Below are 19,728 nucleotides of genomic sequence, written 5' to 3' on the forward strand. Positions count from 1 at the left end.
GTGTTTGAACATTTTAACACCTTCTATATTATTTTAAACTACGTATTATCCTGAAGGTGAGGCGTTTAGTCAGTCCTGCCGGCTGAACGGTACTCATTCTGACCACGAGGTGGCAGCTTTCTTCTGCCACCTCAAACAGGAGGAGCATTTCTCTGGCTATTGCCTGACCAGGTTGGTTGTAATGTCAAGGTACTCAAATTGTAAATGTTGTGTGTGTACTCTCCAACATACTAGTGTGTGTTGAACTAGTAACTAACAACATTTAAGAATAGGTGTTTTACCCTTTCTGGAAATAAAACTGATGCGAAGATTTTTCGATTTAAAGCTTTCGTGACTGCAGGGATTCATCTTCTTGGTTCTTTCGGTAAAGTCAAAGTAATAAAATAATAAAAATAAAACATAATAAAATAATTCTCACGACGTTTCGGCCACAACTCAAGCAGCCGTCCTCAGGTGATAGTTATTATTTTTTATATCTTCTCGACAAACCTGTTCTTCACCTGAGGACGGCTGCTTGTGTTGTGGCCGAAACGTCGTGAGAATGATTTTATTATGTTTTATTTTTATTATTTTATTATTTCCATTCTACGTGACTTTACCGAAAGAACCAAGAAGAGGTATGTTGACTCATGAATCCCCCCCAGCGCACCTGAGATTTTAACACACCTTGATAGCTCATGGATTTTCCCTTAAGCCATCGTTAGCTGTGTTAGTAAATGGCGGCTTGCCATCATTTTCCACCTCCTTGTAGTGATGGCTCTTTCCTAGCTCTCTCCGAGCTTACATTTACAAGCATCTCTTAACCTTTGAGAAACAGCTTTGATTGGTGTAGACCTACTGCAGGTTACGGAGACCTCTCCTACGTTAATATTAGCTGCCCTGCCCATCTCTAATCCTTTATAAACAGCCTGCTTAAGCAGCTTTCACCCTCTTTTTTCACCTAATGACGATTGCTTGTGTTGCGATCGAAACCTTGTGATATTGTTGTCAATGTGGCTTCACCGAAAGACCCAAAGAATATGAATTCCTGCAGTCACGAAAGCTTTAATTCAAGAATAAACAGAAGAATAAAAAATAATAGGCATTATCCTTTCCGGCAATAATACAGGAGGTGTTAAGACATTCAAACATGCTGCCATACATCTAAGAACGGTTCTCTTGATGTAAATAGAGGACTTGCCGTATTGAAATACATGGGGCACATCAAACTTCTACTCATAAGAAATATTATTGATGACATCCCACCACCTATTTAAGGCTCACACTGGACATACCAGTCAACCCCTTATCAGTGCCTACCTTATTACAGAACAATTGAAATCTTCTTGGTTCTTTCGGTAAAGTCACGTAGAAGGGAAGTAATAAAAAATAAAACATAATAAAACAATTCTCACGTTTTGGCCACAACGCAAGCAGCCGTCCTCAGGTGAAAACCAGGTCCGTCGAGGCGACAGAGTCTGAATGAAACAGCACACGAGCTTGAGCATATATATAAGCTGGGCGCATTGACAAAGGAATTTGCATATCAAGAGGAATTTAGCATATTTATGGGAAATGCAGGAATGTGATTAGTACTGCATATGCATGTGCATTATGCAGGATTAACAGCATCAAAGGGAGCTACAGTTGCTGCTGCTGCTGCAGTTGCTGCTGCAGTTGCTGCTGCTGCTGCAGTTGCTGCTGCTGCTGCAGTTGCTGCTGCTGCAGTTGCTGCTGCTGCTGCAGTTACTGCTACTGCTGTAGTTGCTGCTGCTGCTGCAGTTGCTGCTGCTGCTGCTGCTGCAGTTGCTGCCTTATCCATTTGAATATAACACTATGTATTATTCTACCCACCCTAATGTGTATCACACTGCTATATATTTACTATACAATTACGACACCATACATTACTCTGCACACTGCACCATGCCAGTGAGTGGAACGCGGTCTGAAAGTCACCGTAAACGTGAACACAATCAGTTAAGATCCGAAATGGTTTATTACGTCCTTCCAATGATTGCTAAGCCAGAATCCATCTTCTCGGTTAAAATTGTCTCTGTGTTTGTATATGTGGATCGCCTCATGAACGAATCTCTCATGATAGCCAGATGGCTTGCAGAGAACCTCTGTCTTGGAGAAGTCAATGTCATGTGAGCCCACTGAGTTGTAACAGTGATCTGCCACGGCTGAGGTGTTTGTCCTACCGTGTTTCAGGTCTGCTTTATGTTCACGGATGCGGTCCGAGACATGTCGTTTGGTTTCCCCAATGTAACTGCTACCACAGAGGCAACTTAGTTTGTAGACGCCAGGGTACTGTATGTCTGGAACCACATCTTTTACAGACGGTACCAGATCACGGATTTTATGTACTGTGTTGAATCGGACCTGGATCTTGTGTTTAATCAGGATTTTGGAGATCTTTTTTGTGACCCCAGCAATGTAGGGTAAGGTGATGGTCTTGAAAGGCTCCTCAACAGGATCCTTCTTGATGGTTGGAGTGATGGCTTTGCGGATTGTGTAGTCGGAGTAACCATTAGCCTTAAGAGCTTGGCGTACGTGTTTGAGTTCACTGGAAATGTGTTCCTGGTCGGAGATGCATTGGGCTCTATGATATAGAGTCTTGATGAGGGAATTCTTCTGGGATGGATGGTGGTGGGAATCCGGTTTTAGGTAAGCATCCGTATGGGTGGTTTTCCTGTAGACAGAGTGGCTCATTGAACCATCAGGTCTCCTTTTGATTAGGACATCCAAAAAGGGTAGCTTGCCATCTTTTTCGACTTCCATGGTGAATCTGATGGCTGGGTGTATGGAATTGATGTGGTCGAGAAATTGGTCTAGAGCAGGCCGGCCATGTGGCCAGATGACACAAGTGTCATCTACGTACCTCTTCCATAAGGTCGGGCGTAGAGTGGCAGTCTGGATGGCGTCCGTCTCAAATTTCTCCATGAAGATGTTGGCTACAACCGGAGATAGGGGGGAGCCCATTGGGGTGCCCTCAGTTTGCTTGTAGAAAGTTCCATTCCAGGTGAAGTATGTATTGGTTAAGCAGTGTCTCACCAGGGGGGGTACCCCAGCATTCAGTCCTTGATGAACCAAGTCTTCAATGATTGCGATGGTGTCAGGTACAGGAACCTTGGTGAATAAGGAAACCACATCAAAACTGACAAGCAGGTCGTCTGGGGACAGGGCAATCCCCTTGATTGTCGATACCAGGTCAGTAGAGTTTAGTACCGCAGAGGTGGTTTTTCCAGTGAAAGGCCGTAGGATTTCAGACAGTAACTGCAGCAGCAGCAGCAACTGCAGCAGCAGCAGCAACTGCAGCAGCAGCAGCAACTGCAGCAGCAGCAGCAGCAACTGCAGCAGCAGCAGCAACTGCAGCAGCAGCAGCAACTGCAGCAGCAGCAGCAACTGTAGCTCCCTTTGATGCTGTTAATCCTGCATAATGCACATGCATATGCAGTACTAATCACATTCTTGCATTTCCCATAAATATGCTAAATTCCTCTTGATATGCAAATTCCTTTGTCAATGCGCCCAGCTTATATATATGCTCAAGCTCGTGTGCTGTTTCATTCAGACTCTGTCGCCTCGACGGACCTGGTTTTCACCTGAGGACGGCTGCTTGCGTTGTGGCCGAAACGTCGTGAGAATTGTTTTATTATGTTTTATTTTTTATTGTTTTATTACTTCCCTTCTACGTGACTTTACCGAAAGAACCAAGAAGATGAATCCCTGCAGTCACGAAAGCTTTAAATCGAAACAATTGAAATATCAACGTTCTCTCTACAAAGTCCCATCACAAATAGACATTTTTTTGGCCCGTATTGAAACGGCTGTATGCCGTATGGACCTGAAAACTCAATTTCCCTGTAACAATAACACGGGTAACCCATATGGGTTGGCAGGTAAGACACTGGATAACATTTTCCCCAATCATTGCAACTGCCCGATTGACGATGGTGTCTGTAGCTACAGGTGAAATGTCGAACTTTCCCTATTGTTAAAACGCGCGTGAATCGCTCTACAACAACTCCAACCGTGCTGCTGCTGCTGCAGCAGTATAAGAAGGTGGCTACGTTTGTTCATCACATGACAACTTTATTCAACGGCTGTGTCGGGTGTAGGAGGGTGTATGACACATACTTTACTTAAAACTAGCTACAATTTTTTTTACCAGGTAAGGCCCCACTATACAGTAGGCCCTCGATTAATGTTTTTAATCCGTTCCACGAAAAGCACTGTTAACCGAAATATAACTGTTAATCGAATGCACTTCTAAGTTGGAAAATAAGTATAACCCGTAAAAACTAAGTTTTTCACTATAAATCCTTTATATGCGTGGCAGCGAACTTAATATAAAGGATTTAAAAATATATACGCCTGTGGAGGACGCGGGGATCGATCCCGCGACCTTTGGCATGGGAAGCGAGGGCGCTACCAACTGCGCTACTCCGCCACGGCCTGTGGAGGGGTTACGCTCTGGGCTCTTACACTGTGACGTTCAACCAAAGCCAAGAATGAGTTCTATTTGAACATATGTAAAATAATATTTTTTTGCCTAAAAAGTGTAACATTTTGGGAATTTTTTTCCCGAACAATAATTGTCTGGCACAACGAGTCTGCGTGGAAAATGTCAGCTCGATTGGATCACGGGAAGTGGGTTAAAAAACGACCGAAAGATTTGCACGGTCGTAAGCAAGCAAGCACGCAAGCAAGCAAGCATGTGAACTTAATATAAAGGATTTAATAAGTAAAAATTACCGAGAGAGCTGTTGCCACTGTAATGTGAACAACGCCAGTTGAGATCTCAGCGCTCATAAATGGGCGTTGCCGATTGGCTGAGGGCATGGCTCAGCCGACTTAACGGGCGCTCGGATTGATGGAAAATTGGCGCCCGCGTGCATAATGTAAACGTATCGTTAGTTACAATGTTAACATTAGTTGAAACCATAGGGTCCTATGAGAGGCGAAACGTGAACCGCAAAAACTGTTAACCTATGTCACTATTCTTGGGGTTTTTCGGTAAAGTCACGTAGGTAAAAAATGTAAATTAATAAAAGTAAAATAAAAATAAAAATCACGACGTTTCGGAAGCAACACAAGCTTCCGTCTGTTCCACCTGAAGACGGAAGCTTGTGTTGCTTCCGAAACGTCGTGATTTTATTTATTTTATTTTGCTTTTATTCATTTAAATTTTTTACCTACGTGACTTTACCGAAAAAAACCTAAGAATATGAATCCTTGCAGCCACGAAAGCTTGAAATCTAGAAAAAACCTATGTCACTGTTAACCGAGGGACTACTGTATGGCTCTCTGTTCAGAAATGATAGCTAAACGAAGTGGCTTATCGCATGGACATTTATAGCTGCAGCCAAATACTCTAAGCGCGTGACGTTGATTCTAAATGTGGAGGAAAAAACCAGAGGACCCGGAGAAAAATCCACACGACCACGGGGAGAGAGAGAGAGAGACGCGGCAAACTCCAAAAATACACCCGGCGTCAGGGTTGGGATGGAACCCACGACTTACGCAACCTGCCACGCGAATCACAAATGAATAATTTCTGAATCACACATACACAGCCCAACCTCATGACAGAATCAGAAGCAGGATATTTATTTATACTGGAGGAATCCGATGAGCTACGAATCTCGTTTCCACAGATATCCAGTATTTCACAGATCACGCCCTGACTCAGCTAAGCCAAATTTTGAAGCCAGAAAAGCCACCAAAAAAACTCACTGAAAACGTCCCATCGAGAGCTGTGAGCTGTGCCAACGGTAGGAGGTGGTGTAAAGCCAAATTAATCTCACGTGGGGAATGCTGCACGTGATTAAGACTCGAATTAGAGACGCTATCCGTGGTCACTGTAACAGTAGAGTATAGCAAATGCAAATAGCGTCCGTATAATGTGCACTGGCAATTGTAAAAGCTATGCGCAGCACCCACAACTTACTTAATTTGTAGCTTTCGTGACTGCAGGAATGACTCTTTGGTTCTTTCGGTAAAGTCACGGATAAAGAGAAAATAATAAATTAAATACTAGCATACGACGTTTCGATTGCAACACAAGCAATCGTCATCAGGTATAAATGAAATAGAAACACAAATCTAGTATACTTAGAAATGTAATGTAATACAACAGAGAGTCGGATAACACAACAGTCAACACCCTACCTGGTTGATTACGTTCTTCCTGAGAATGCTACATTTGAGAGAGAGACGTAACACAGAACCAGAGACATACAGACAGACACATAAGCAGAGACAGATATCACAGAGATACATAGAGACACACACATAAATGAAATAGAAACACAAATCTAGTATACTTAGAAATGTAATGTAATACAACAGAGAGTCGGATAACACAACAGTCAACACCCTACCTGGTTGATTACGTTCTTCCTGAGAATGCTACATTTGAGAGAGAGACATAACACAGAACCAGAGACATACAGACAGACACATAAGCAGAGACAGATATCACAGAGATACATAGAGACACACACATAAATGAAATAGAAACACAAATCTAGTATACTTAGAAATGTAATGTAATACAACAGAGAGTCGGATAACATAACAGTCAACACCCAACCTGGTTGATTACGTGTACGTCTAATTCTCTATGTATCTCTGTGATATCTGTCTCTGCTTATATGTCTGTCTCAATGTCTCTGGTTCTGTGTTTTATCTCTCTCTCAAATTTAGCATTCTCAGGAAGAACGTAATCACCCCCAACTTGTCAGTTGTGTGAAATTCTGCCCAGGCTTATTCTGGAACACCACGCTCACCCCCACATGTTTTGCTTCGTGGCTGTTCATCTCTCTATCTCATTGCGTTCACTTTCCATTTTATTTGCAGCAACAAAAAAGACGCCACTCGAGCAGGAGAAACGCAAATTGTTCCTTGCCATTCAACAACTTCCACATCTGCTTTGTAGCGATGGTCGGTGACTTGGCATCAAACTGTGCAGCAGTGATTGTGTCCAATGCTTCCACGTTCACCTTGAGAGGGACAAAAAAAAGATAGGCCCAAGATCAGACATCTGTGAAAAGAGCTTCATAGCTAATCGGTTCCTCCAGTGTAAATGCATATTCTGATTCTGATTCTAACCCCGTTTTTTCCCAAGTGGTGTAGAGTATGCGGCACACAGAGTACCAGAGAACCACAATACCTCACTGCTGATCTCAAGGTGAATAAACCACGTGAATTCCAGTCATCCTCGCAGAAGCAGCAGTGACTTTCGCCTGCTAGCCATCGAACAATGATGGTGATCACCGCATCTAGCGGCCGTCTGGAACACTCTTTCCTTCCGATATTAGGAAGCCACTCGGAGCTATGCGCTTTTAAATAATCTAGATTGAAAACTAATTTCTGCAGAACAGTTTTTTGTGTTTAGTTTGCTGTCCTTTCCTAGCGCCTCTGATTAGCACGGTTGGCTTCGTACGGCGCGAAAGAAGTTCAACATACGTAGCACGAAATGTTTGAATAGATCAAGAGACACACGGACAATTAAATAACATCAATAACAAACACAACGACACACAAACGTCAAAGTAAAACAATAACCAAGACACCCAGAGATCAACATAAATGACCTTATATACTTAAATAGTGCCTTTAATCTAAGGCGCTTTACAACAATTATGAAAATGTACATACGATGACAGTGGTTTAAATAAACAGTGGGGTTATTAAACGTGGTGGTGTCGTCATTGGTGGGGCATAGATAAGAAAGGGGCTGCGTGTGTGACAAGGGGAGACCGGCGGCAGGGGGAGAGAGAGGGTTGGGGCATAGAAATATAATCGGTGGCAGGGGGAGAGAGAAGCTGCGTTAGTGAATATGACTCAGAGAGTCGAGAATACAGTAGCTGCTAACATTGGCAGGCAGAAAGGGGGGCATCATAGCCAGTTATAACCTAAACCCGTGAATAACGTCCTTCCAATGATTGCTGAGTTTGTACCTATCTTCTCGGTTGAAATTGTGTCTGTGTTTATATATCTGGATGGCTTCATGGATAAATCTTTGATGGTAGCCCGAAGGTTTGCAGAGTACCTTAGTCTCGGAATAAGTATAACCCGTAAAAACTAAGTTTTTCACTATAAATCCTTTATATGCGTGGCGGCTAGAGTCCTCTTGTCCTCTGGCTTGAGGTGACTGCCACCTATGGGTCAGATGATTGCATTGCACCATTAAGCAATTGGTACTTAAATATAATATTTTTGTCCTAAAAAGTGTAACATTTTGGAAAAAACATTTTCACGAACATTAATTGTCACGCACAACGAGTCTGTGTGGAAAATGTCAGCTCGATTGGATCACGGGAAGTGGGTTAAAAAACGACCGAAAGATTTGCACGGTCCTAAGCAAGCAAGCGAACTTAATATAAAGGATTTATAAAAACAATATCGTGTGAACCCACCGCGTTAAAACAGTGATCAGCCACGGCAGAGGGATTGGTTCTGCCGTGTTTCAAATCTGCCTTGTGTTCGCGAACACGGTCCGAGACATGTCGTTTCGTTTCCCCGATGTAACTGCTGGCCGCAGACACAACTTAGTTTGTAGACAGATAGTTATATAACTCTTTTTCAGAAGCAACTTAGCCACAATGTATAGCTCAACGAAGTAGCGTATCGTGTGGAAGTCAGCCAAATACTCTCAGCACATGTTGATTATAAATGTGGTGGGGAAAACCCGCAGTGACCGGAGAGCGACAAATACAGAGTGCTTCAAAAATGTTTCAACATTTCGATAAAAAGCTTTCGTGACTGCAGGGATTCATCTTTTTGGTTCTTTCGGTAAAGTCACGTAGAAGGGAAATAATAAAAATAAAACAATAAAATACAATTCTCACGACGTTTCGGCCACAACGCAAGCAGCCGTCATCAGGTGAAGAACAGGTCTGTCGGACGCTGTCTTTCCGACAGACCTGTTCTTCACCTGAGGACGGCTGCTTGCGTTGTGGCCGAAACGTCGTGAGAATTGTATTTTATTACGTGTTATTTTTATTTTATTATTTCCCTTCTACGTGACTTTACCGAAAGAACCAAGAAAATGTTTCAACACTTATATGGGACTGTCGTTTTTAATGGAAAAAGAACGGATAATACACCATAACATGACAACAAATGTATGTTAATAGCTTAAACGAGTCTCCGCTTGTTCGCCATCATTGTCAACATGTGCCTGGAATCTTCTCCAGGTGTTCTCCAGAGCCTGGAGGCACATTTCTGGTGGTATCGTTTAAAATTCTCGGAAGTGTGAACATGTTTTTAAAGCACCCTGTACAGTATACAGCAGACGTCAGGGTCAGTGATCGAAGTCATGCCCTCCTGTATATCAGCAGATAGATGGGGGTTGTGTTAAGGCAGCGGTCGGGAACCTATGGCTCGTGAGCCATATATGGCTCTTCCAGTGACGGCATATGGCTCCCAGACAATTTTGAGTTGAAAAAAAAAAATTAAAAATCAGTTTGGAACTGATTTTAAAATACTTGTGATATTGTTTAATAATACTGTGTCATTTTAAAGTAAACAGAAATTAGTTTTGAAGATAAATTTCACGGGTCACGCCTGCACGAAGCTCAACGTCACCACGTATGAACCAGACTACAAGGCCATCAGCAAAACCACGCAGCACCAGAATTCGCATTAAAAGTAAGACATATTTAATTTACTATACGTTCAAAATACTATATGGCTCTCAATGAAATATATTTAGAAATATTTGGCTTTTATGGCTCTCCCAGTCAAAAAGGTTCCCGACCCCTGTGTTAAGGGATAACCAGAAGCTGCAGGTTGTTAAATTTCGATTTAAAGCTTTCGTGACTGCAGGGATTCATCTTCTTGGTTCTTTCGGTAAAGTCACGTAGAAGGGAAGTAATAAAATAATAAAAATAAAACGTTCCAAGCCTAGGAGGTGTCATTCAGACTCGACAGACCTGTTCTTCACCTGAGGACGGCTGCTTGCATTGTGGCCGAAACGTCGTGAGAATTATTTTATGTTTTATTTTTATTATTTTATTACTTCCCTTCTACGTGATGACTTTACCGAAAGAACCAAGAAGCTGCAGGTTGTTGTTATTGTTGTTGTTGTTTGAATGAAGATGGTTAATCCGTGTGCTGCAAGTGGGAGTTGGTTCAGTGAAGGGGAGAGAGAAGGGAGAATTCTAAGAGATCGATAGAGGCCCATAGAGGGGGGAAGGTGCAGAGAATATCGTAGAAGACAAGACGGGAGTCAGAGCACAGACATTGCAATGAGCACAGTTTACAGACACAGAGATAAGTGAATGCACGTACATACAGTACAAAGATAAACACCCTCTTGATACAGCAGCAATCGTGCTGTGACTGTTCCACCTGAAGACGGAAGCTAGTGTTGTCTCCGAAACGTCGTGATTTTTATTTGATTTTTATTAATTTTAATTTTTTACCTACGTGACTTTACCGAAAAAAAAACCTAAGAATATGAATCATTGCAGTCACGAAAGCTTCAAATCTAGAAATAAACACCCTCCCTGTAGCCTTTCACAGACTGTTGGCCAAGGCCGGCACTGTGGCACACGAGGGGGTGCGTCACAGCACCACGCCCGACCGCCTTTGTCTCCCCAGTGGCCATGTTAACACAGGTACTCATTTGGGGCTGAGTCGACCTAGGGGGGGCCCAGGACCGGTTCAGATATAATCATGAGGGCACCCAGGTCTGTCCGTAGCGGCATGTATCACTTGACGAAGGGACAGTGACTCTACGTCTTATTGGTTCTTTCGGTAAAGTCACGTAGAATGGAAATAATAAAAAGATAAAAATAAAACAAAGTAATTCTCACGACGTTTCGGCCACAACGCAAGCAGCCGTCCTCAGGTGAAGAACAGTTGTGGCCGAAACGTCGTGAGAATTATTTTATTATGTTTTATTTGTATTATTTTATTATTTCCATTCCACGTGACTTTAATAAAATATTATGTTTTATTTTTATTAATTTATTATTTCCATTCTACGTGACTTTAATAAAATGTTTTATTTTTATTATTTTATTATTTCCCTTCTACATGACTTTACCGAAAGAACCAAGAAGATGAATCCCTGCAGTCACAAAAGCTTTAAATTGAAATTTAGTGACTCTACGCTTGCCAAACGTGATGGAACATCTTCGCCGATTAGAAACATTTAGGTTAGTCGGCTAATGATCCATCCTGGGTTTAACCATATATGTGTGTGCGTCTAAGTCGATGTGTTTCTATATGTGTGTGTGTGGGTCAATGTCTGTGTGCAAGTCCATGTGTGTGTCTGCCTTTTTTTATAAATAAATAAAAGCCACGTGTTATTAAATAATAAAATAAGTAGGATAAGAATGTACTGTACCACAATTTTGGTGTTTTTATTTGCCGCGAGCGAAAGTTTAAAATAAAAATAAACTTGGAAAAATAAATAAACTTACGTTACACATGTAACTATGTACAGATGCACACAAATTAACCCGAATAAACATCTCACTGAAATTTTGATTTAAAGCTTTCGTGACTGCAGGGATTCATATTTTTGGTTCTTTCGGTAAAGTCACGTAGAAGGGGAATAATATTTGTATTAATTTTTTATAATTTTATTATTTCCCTTCTACGTGACTTTACCGAAAGAACCAAGAATATAATCGCACTGACCAACCAACGCACAGAGGAAAGTGCGACTAAGTTGGAACGAAAACATGAAGATATTTATTTATTATTTTAATAATAATAAAGTCTACAAATATCACATTTTGTACAGTTAATAAACACTGTGTAACAAAAAAGTGATGATTTTTTTTAGTCCCTGGGTAGTGTTACTTTTTATATGCTTATGCCTTTTCAAGTACAAAAAAAGCTATAATTCCCCTCAAACTTCACTTTTGTGACAAGGACAGTGATATTTAGAAATGTTGCTATTCATGAATCCCTGCATTCACGAAAGCTTTAAATCGAAACGTAGCTATTTGCAATGATAAAACGCGGTGTGCATTTGTGTCATTCCTTCACGTAAAGTCCTGCTCACAGAAGCAATAAGGCATTTTCTATAATTAGTCGGCTTTAAGCAAATAAAAAATAACACTTACTACCCAGAGGGAAAAAATCGTGTTACATCGTACGATCATCAAACATTGCTCAACCTCTATCATCTTACCTAATAATTAAGAGTAATACAAATTAGTAAAAAATAATATTTTTTTATGTTTTAACGGAGCTGTTAATATGCGTGACTCACCCTCAACTGACGGCGCGCGTGTGGGCGTTGCTAAGGGCAACCCCCCAGTCAGCGTTCCGCGCATGCGCAAACGTGTGCTGTCGCGCGCTGAGCGACAGCACACCTGATGATGATTGCTTGTGTTGCAGTCGAAACGTCGTGAGAATTTTTATTGTTTTATATTTTTATAATTTTTTTTATTGAAAATTTTCTTTCTGTGGATTTCACACCTGATGACGATTGCTTGTGTTGCAGTCGAAACGTCGTGAGAATTTTATTGTTTTATATTTTTATTATTTTATTTTTATTTGAAATTTTTTTCTGTGGATTTCACACCTGATGACGATTGCTTGTGTTGCAGTCGAAACGTCGTGAGAATTTTTATTGTTTTATATTTTTATTATTTTATTTTTATTTGAAATTTTCTTTCTGTGGATTTCACGCAGCTGATGATGATTGCTGCTTGTGTTGCAGTCGAAACGTCGTGAGAATTTTTATTGTTTTATATTTTTATTATTTTATTTTTATTTGAAATTTTCTTTCTGTGGATTTCACACCTGATAACGATTGCTTGTGTTGCAGTCGAAACGTCGTGAGAATTTTATTGTTTTATATTTTATTATTTTATTTTTATTTGAAATTTTCTTTCTGTGGATTTCACACCTGATGATGATTGCTTGTGTTGCAGTCGAAACGTCGTGAGAATTTTTATTGTTTTATATTTTTATTATTTTATTTTTATTTGAAATTTTCTTTCTGTGGATTTCACACCTGATAACGATTGCTTGTGTTGCAGTCGAAACGTCGTGAGAATTTTATTGTTTTATATTTTTATTATTTTATTTTTATTTGAAATTTTCTTTCTGTGGATTTCACACCTGATGATGATTGCTTGTGTTGCAGTCGAAACGTCGTGAGAATTTTTATTGTTTTATATTTTTATTATTTTATTTTTATTTGAAATTTTCTTTCTGTGGATTTCACACTTGATGACGATTGCTTGTGTTGCAGTCGAAACGTCGTGAGAATTTTTATTGTTTTATATTTTTATTATTTTATTTTTATTTTAAATTTTCTTTCTGTGGATTTCACACCTGATGATGATTGCTTGTGTTGCAGTCGAAACGTCGTGAAAATGTTTATTGTTTAATACTTGTGTTATTTTATTATTTCCCTTCTACGTGACTTTACCGAAAGAACCAAGAAGATGAATTCCTGCAGTGATGAAAGCTTTAAATCAAAATGTATCACTAATTTGTTAATTTAACTACTTTAAAGGTGACGGATGGGAAAACGGAATAGCCTATTCCCACCGTGGGGCTTAGGGCGTACTGCCTGGCAAATTCTTTTCGACTTAAACCCGACGGTCCTAGAGTCAAATCCCTTGCAAGCGCGCGTACACAGACAGACAGACAAATCATTTGTTTAGGTAAGACCAGCGGTGAGTACCCGGCGTTGCCCGGGCGACGGAGACAGACACACACATTGACTTAGACACAGACATCGACCCACACACATAGAAACACATCGACTTAGACGCACACACACACATATGGACTCACACAGACAGACATCGACTTTAAACACACACACACACATGGAGTTACACAGACACTTTGACTCACACACACACCGACTCACACACAGACATACGTGGACTCACACACACACATTGCCCTACACACATATGTACTTGCACACATATCGACTAAGACACACACACATGGATTACACACACACATAGACTCACACATACATAGACTGACACACACATTGCCCAACACACACATACACATATGGACTCTCACACACAGACATGTACTTTAGATACACAAACATGGATTAACACACACATATCGACTCACACACACGCATTGACTTACACACACACAGAGTGACACGCACACATGTATGTACTTACACACACATGTGGACTAACACACACACACACATATAGACTGACACACACATACACATCGACGTACACACACACTTGGGGCGTTTTCCGTTCGAAAAATACAGACACACACAAGGACTTAAACACACGCATGGACCTACACGCACACACGTGGACTCGGACACACACACATCGACGTGCACGGCAATCCCCGATGATGGCACAGCTATCAGCATCGCAGTAGTACGTATCAGTAAATAGCGTGACGTGAGAAATCGAAACAATGGAAATGCATAGAATCTGAAATAAGTGTAAATTAAAGAGCAGCAGTACGCACAGGTAAGTTGAGAAGCAGGCTGCAGTCTAGATGATAGACTGGCAGTACGTCGACTCAATGACATAAGCATTGGTACAATCGACATTAAAAGCTGGCAATACGTCAGCAGCTGAAAAAGCAGGATACAGTCGACATGAAAGGCTGGCAGTACACTGAGTGAGGTAAAGAAGCAGGCAACAGATTATAGACTGGCAGACACTCAATGGCCAAAAGCCAAATTATCAGTGTAGATAATAGAGTGCCAGTGCACTGACGTTAATTAATGAGCAGGCAGCAGGCCACATGGCAGACTGGCAGTAGACCGTAGCAGCGTTAAATAAGAAAGCAAAAACGGAATATTTAGCAATATAATAATGAAAAAGAAGTTTTCTGCACACAAACATTATTATTGTAATCTTTACCAACTTATTTGTTTCATAATAGTAAACAATGAACCTGAGTTTTCTGCACACAAACATTATTATTGTAATATTTGCCAACTTATTTGTTTCATAATAGTAAACAATGAAGCAGAGTTCTTAGCGAAAGATTAAATAAAATTGTACTTTACATTGTCGTGGTGAGGCCTAGTTCTGTGTAGAGACCGCGTCCTCGCCTAGATTGCCAGGCTGGGGGCTGGGCCGCTACCCCCCCCCCCACCATCCCCCCACCCATGCTGCAATAATACTATCTAAGCGGTATAATATTAGTAGTAAGTGCACACATTGGGGTGGGGGGGAGAGAAGAGGACATGACACTGATTAATTTACCGTCAGGGTTATGTGTATTTTTTGTTGCATTTTGAACGAATGCAACTTGGACGGGGCAGGGAAATAACTAAATAACGCAAAATAGCACTAAATTGTACATTTAACTACTTTAAAGTTTACAGATGGGGAAACGGAATAGCCTATGCCCACCGCGGGGCTTAGGGCGTGCTGCCTGGCAACTATGTTTCCACATAAACCTCACACGGAGACTTTTATATATAAGATTAAATTAAAGTAGCATTGCATCATGACATATTTCATAAATCTTGTGTTCGGTAACTTCGGTTATATACCTTTCTGTTTCGGTCTCGGTCGAAAGTGTAGTTAAACTTTCGGTTTAGGCTTCGGTATCGGCCAAAAGTGTAGTTGAATTTTCTGTTTTGGCCGAAAGTATTTTTTTTCCTTTCGGTCTGATTTCAGTTTCAGCCGAAACCAGAAATTCAGTTTCGGTCGGCCTCTAGTCTAGAATCTCTCCCTGGGGCCAGAGTGAGTATGGCATGCGAATAGGCCCTAGGGGGCATAGTCCTGGTGAAGGCCTGAGAGAGGGCAAGTCAGGATATGGTAGTCTGGGTGAACCCGAAAGGGCACGTGACCGGGACCGGGTAGTGAAAGGGCTTGAGGGACACGTGATGCTCAGTCGAGATCCTTCGGGAAAGGTCTCGAAGGGGGCGTTGCGGAAGGCGGAGCGAGGCCACGCTCAGAAGCATGAAGGGGCAGTCCTGGAAGCATTCTGGGGCTGTTCTCTGGAATCAACCCTCTGTGCTACATCTCTCCAAGCTTTGGTCTCTGCTCGGCATCGTGCGGGAGTCAGGATGTTACTGGCTGACCCGGTTATGTAGTTACCCTGTTAGGGTCTAGTAGCGTGTGTACATTATGTGGCTAGCCCTGTTGGGGCTGTGTAATAAACGTGTTACCTCCAAGTCAAGTGTGTACCTCCATGAATAACACTCGACATAGACTCACACAGAAATCCAGTATAGACTCACACAAAGAACCATAGTTTGTTCTCCTTCCCTGTACCTCCGATTAGCACGGTTGGTTACGTAAGGTGCGAAAGAAGTTCAACATACAGTATATGCATATACGCCAGACAACACTGTGGTCTGTTGCCAAAACCTTAAAACCTTCGAGGCCTTCAGGACAATATCCAAAAAACGGATCAACCGGAAACAAGGGTCCACACACTCTGGGACCTCATTGTGGGAAGGTGGCGGTGGATACCGAGACACTGTGTGTAGCCACTTGTATCGACTTATACACTCCACGGCGTTGCTTTGTCTGGGATGGGTGTATTAGGAAGCCGTTGGAAGCTGTGCACTTTTAAATAATTTCTTTATAACAGTTTTTGGAGTGTTTAGTTTGTTGTCCTTCCCCCCGCACCTCCGATTAGCACGTTTGGCTATGTATGGTGTGAAAGAAGGTTCAACGTGCGAACATACACCCAGCGTCACACCAGACATCGTTGACATCCAGCTTAATTATGCAATGCGGATCACAGCTGCATGTGAATATGGAACCCACGACAGTCTCTCTGGCTGCCTTGCAGTTTTAAGTATTTTGCATTCAAACCTCCACCGTTGAGGTCACCACACTTCTAACATATCATAAGCAGAATATGTATTTATACTGGAGGAATCTGATGAGCTATAACGCTTTTTTAACAGATGTCCACCAGGGACCTCCCTACCACACAAATCAAATCTCTGCAGTGAAAAGAGTGCTGACCGCTCACATACAATAGGGGGCAAGTATTCCTTAAATGGAAGTTTGAAGAATCTCTGAACATGTGGCTGCAGATTATCAAAACAACCCGTCAATCGCTTAGTGAACTCATGCCACTGTGTTAATCATTTACGAATACCACGTGGATTAAACATTAACTGTCTCATGAAGCCATCCACTGGATTTTTCGAACTAATAGAAATAAGTGCTCGACCCGACGTATAAATGCTCTGATGCTTGTGTAGTGGTATAGTGTTGGCTGCTGGCAGAAACGGGAAACTGCAGGGTACGGCAGTACTCGCATCAGCAGGCCACGATATATATGAGGCAGGGACATCTAGGGGAAAGGTCACAGAAGGGGCCCATCGGGGAGCCCCGGGAACCCGCTAGTCGGTTCTAGAAAGGGGGCGTGGCCGAGACGGAGCAAGGCTACGCTGGGCGTATAAGAGGGAGCCCTGAGCAGGAGCTCTGGGATGTTGCTGGAGGTGGGATCCCCACATTCTGCTCAAGTGCATCATCATCACCATCATAAATATGCAAAAAATCCTCTTGATATGCAAATTCTTTTGTCAAGGCGCTCTTCCTCCTCCCTCCCAGCTTATATAGACGCTCCGAGCCCAGGACGTGTCATTCAGACTCTGTCTTATCGACAGACCTGTTCTCCACCTGAGGACGGCTGCTTGCGTTGTGGCCGAAACGTCGTGAGAATTATTTTATTATGTTTTATTTTTATTATTTTATTATTTCCATTCTACGTGACTTTACCGAAAGAACCAAGAAGATGACATCACCATCTCGTCATCATCACCATCTCCTCGTCTCCGTCTTCACCATCCTGGGGCGCTGTTCGTCAGACAGCCTACCAACTGTTCTAAGTAGTGCTGCCGACAATAGATGGTCTTAATAATAAGTGTGCACCCATGTAGGGTGTGTGTTACCCCGATGGTGTTTGTTAATTAAAAAAAGTGCCTCCAAGTATTACTGTCTCCGAGTTGAGGCACGACATTTGCGTAGTGTAATAGTGCCGACTATTGTCCAGCAACGGCAACTGTGGTGGACGAGCAGAACACACGCCGGTGAGCGTATACACGGCTGTGTGTGTCGGCAGGGCGACGGAACTGGGGCAAGGGTCATGGAAGACCCCATCTGGAAGCCCCTGGAACCCGCTAGTGGGTTCTGGAAGGGAGGCACGGCCAAGGCGGGGCCAGGCCGCGCCGGGTAGCATAAAAGCAGCTGAAAGCGAGAGCTCGTGGCTGCCGGTTGTGGGAAATGGACTCATCTCGTCGTCACTGCCGTCTTCGCCGCCTTCATCGCCGATGTCTTCGCGAGATATTGCGCGGCCGGATAATTGTTGGCTGTCTCGGTCGGTGCCGTCGGTGTTACACGGTCAGGGTTGTGTTGAGGCGAGGCTAGACGACTAAGGAGATGTGCGAGGGCTAACCTGTGAACCTGAAGGTGCTAATACAGAAGGTGCTCCTGAAATACCTTGTCTCCCGCTGCGCTGACACTACACTTGCATTGTTGTTGTGTTGTTCGCCTTTGGCCGTTCTGTGCTCTGACACTGGTGAGACAAGTCCATAAAGAAGGCTGCCTCTGGTGTAGGCCAATCAGTTTAAAAGGCAATGCATAGATTATTATCAGAGTGTGTTTGTTTGCATGTATTGCGACAAGTACGTGGTTAATGCATATTTGATGCATTGAAAAAGGGTATCTATTTGGTGTTTGAATATCTTAATACAACTCGTGTTTAAATTTTTTTTGCCGTGCTTGTTGCTTACTTGCAACCTCCACTCCCCCTACCCCACACCCCCACCCTCCCTGTCTCTCCTCTCTGGCTCCCCCCTTCCCTTGCCTACATGGCCTCTTGTTGCAGCAGCCCCTTTTGGCCACTTCAGCAATTGTTTCTTGCTGTGGTTGTCCCACCTGATGACGGACGCTTGTGTTGCGCCCGAAACGTCGTGATTTAATTTGTTTTATACCTACGTGACTTTACCAAAAGAACCAAAGAGTATGGATAGCTGCAGTCACGAAAACTTCAAATCTAGACCGATCATTATTATTTTTCATTACGTGTGACCTTTTGCGACAGCATTCGCATGGACAGCTCTTGCTGCCAATCCCCGGTGTCTCTAGTGATTTGTTTAATCCACAGATCACGGTGGGGCAGTGGGGGTTGCGACCACAGAGAGGGTGGTGATATTCCTTTGATGGTCGCGGTCCTCACTTCGAACGTCGACCGCCAAACAAAGCGAGGGCGACTTGCCGCATCGAGACGGGGGCAACTCGTCCACAGAGTGACACCACAGTCATGTCTCCTCGAATTGAGCAGCTTGATCACTCGGAGACCGGCCGCAGATGCAACAGTGACAACAAAACTGACAAAACACAGCACTGGTAGACTCTCAATTTTGTGCCCAGAATTAAACGTTTCTGGGCCCAAATGTGGTTGAGACCATTAATTATTCCTGAGGCCAGCCTGATCCAGTGCATGACATCAGGCTTACATCATCCATCAGTGGTTGATACAGATCCCAGGGAGAGAAATGACACCACTGCTTTGACAGCATTGCCGTTGATTTTACGCAGGGTGCGTCTGGAGGTCCGGAGCCCAAGTTCTAGACTTTTGTTTTCTGCCATGAAACATTTCGTCCCATTTTTTTTCTCACATTGTTAGAGAAATGTTGGACTGGTGTGAATTTTTCAGGCTTCTCAACAAACAAGGCTGCATCATCAGCATAGTCCAAGTCAGGGAAGTAGTGCCGGCCAATCCTGACTCAAAGATCCAGTCGATCGCCCGACAGAAGAGCGCCGGTGTGAGAAT

The 19,728-nt window shown here is 42.7% G+C and overlaps 1 protein-coding gene across 10 annotated transcripts in view; it reads right to left on the minus strand.

Annotated features, from left to right (window-relative positions):
- LOC133339442 (uncharacterized) overlaps positions 1–19,728 on the minus strand; it is a 36,722-nt gene that overhangs the window by 6,390 nt on the left and 10,604 nt on the right. For 3 of the 10 annotated variants that reach the window (XM_061547602.1, XM_061547608.1, XM_061547607.1), the window contains exon 2: positions 6,896–6,989. The exons of 1 other annotated variant lie outside the window; for it this stretch is intronic. In XM_061547602.1, the coding sequence (XP_061403586.1) occupies positions 6,896–6,989 (94 nt within the window). Of the gene's footprint in view, positions 1–1,394; positions 1,459–5,175; positions 6,990–7,159; positions 7,926–7,949; positions 8,382–8,408; positions 8,798–12,142; positions 12,160–12,223; positions 12,253–19,728 lie in introns of those variants that run through there. 6 more of the 10 variants (XM_061547609.1, XM_061547604.1, XM_061547605.1 and 3 more) reach the window with 6 other exon arrangements.

The sequence above is a fragment of the Lethenteron reissneri genome, unplaced genomic scaffold (assembly GCF_015708825.2).
Source record: "Lethenteron reissneri isolate LAM-NWPU_2019-01 unplaced genomic scaffold, ASM1570882v1 scaffold_1864, whole genome shotgun sequence".
In the NCBI taxonomy this organism is placed as follows: domain Eukaryota; kingdom Metazoa; phylum Chordata; class Hyperoartia; order Petromyzontiformes; family Petromyzontidae; genus Lethenteron; species Lethenteron reissneri.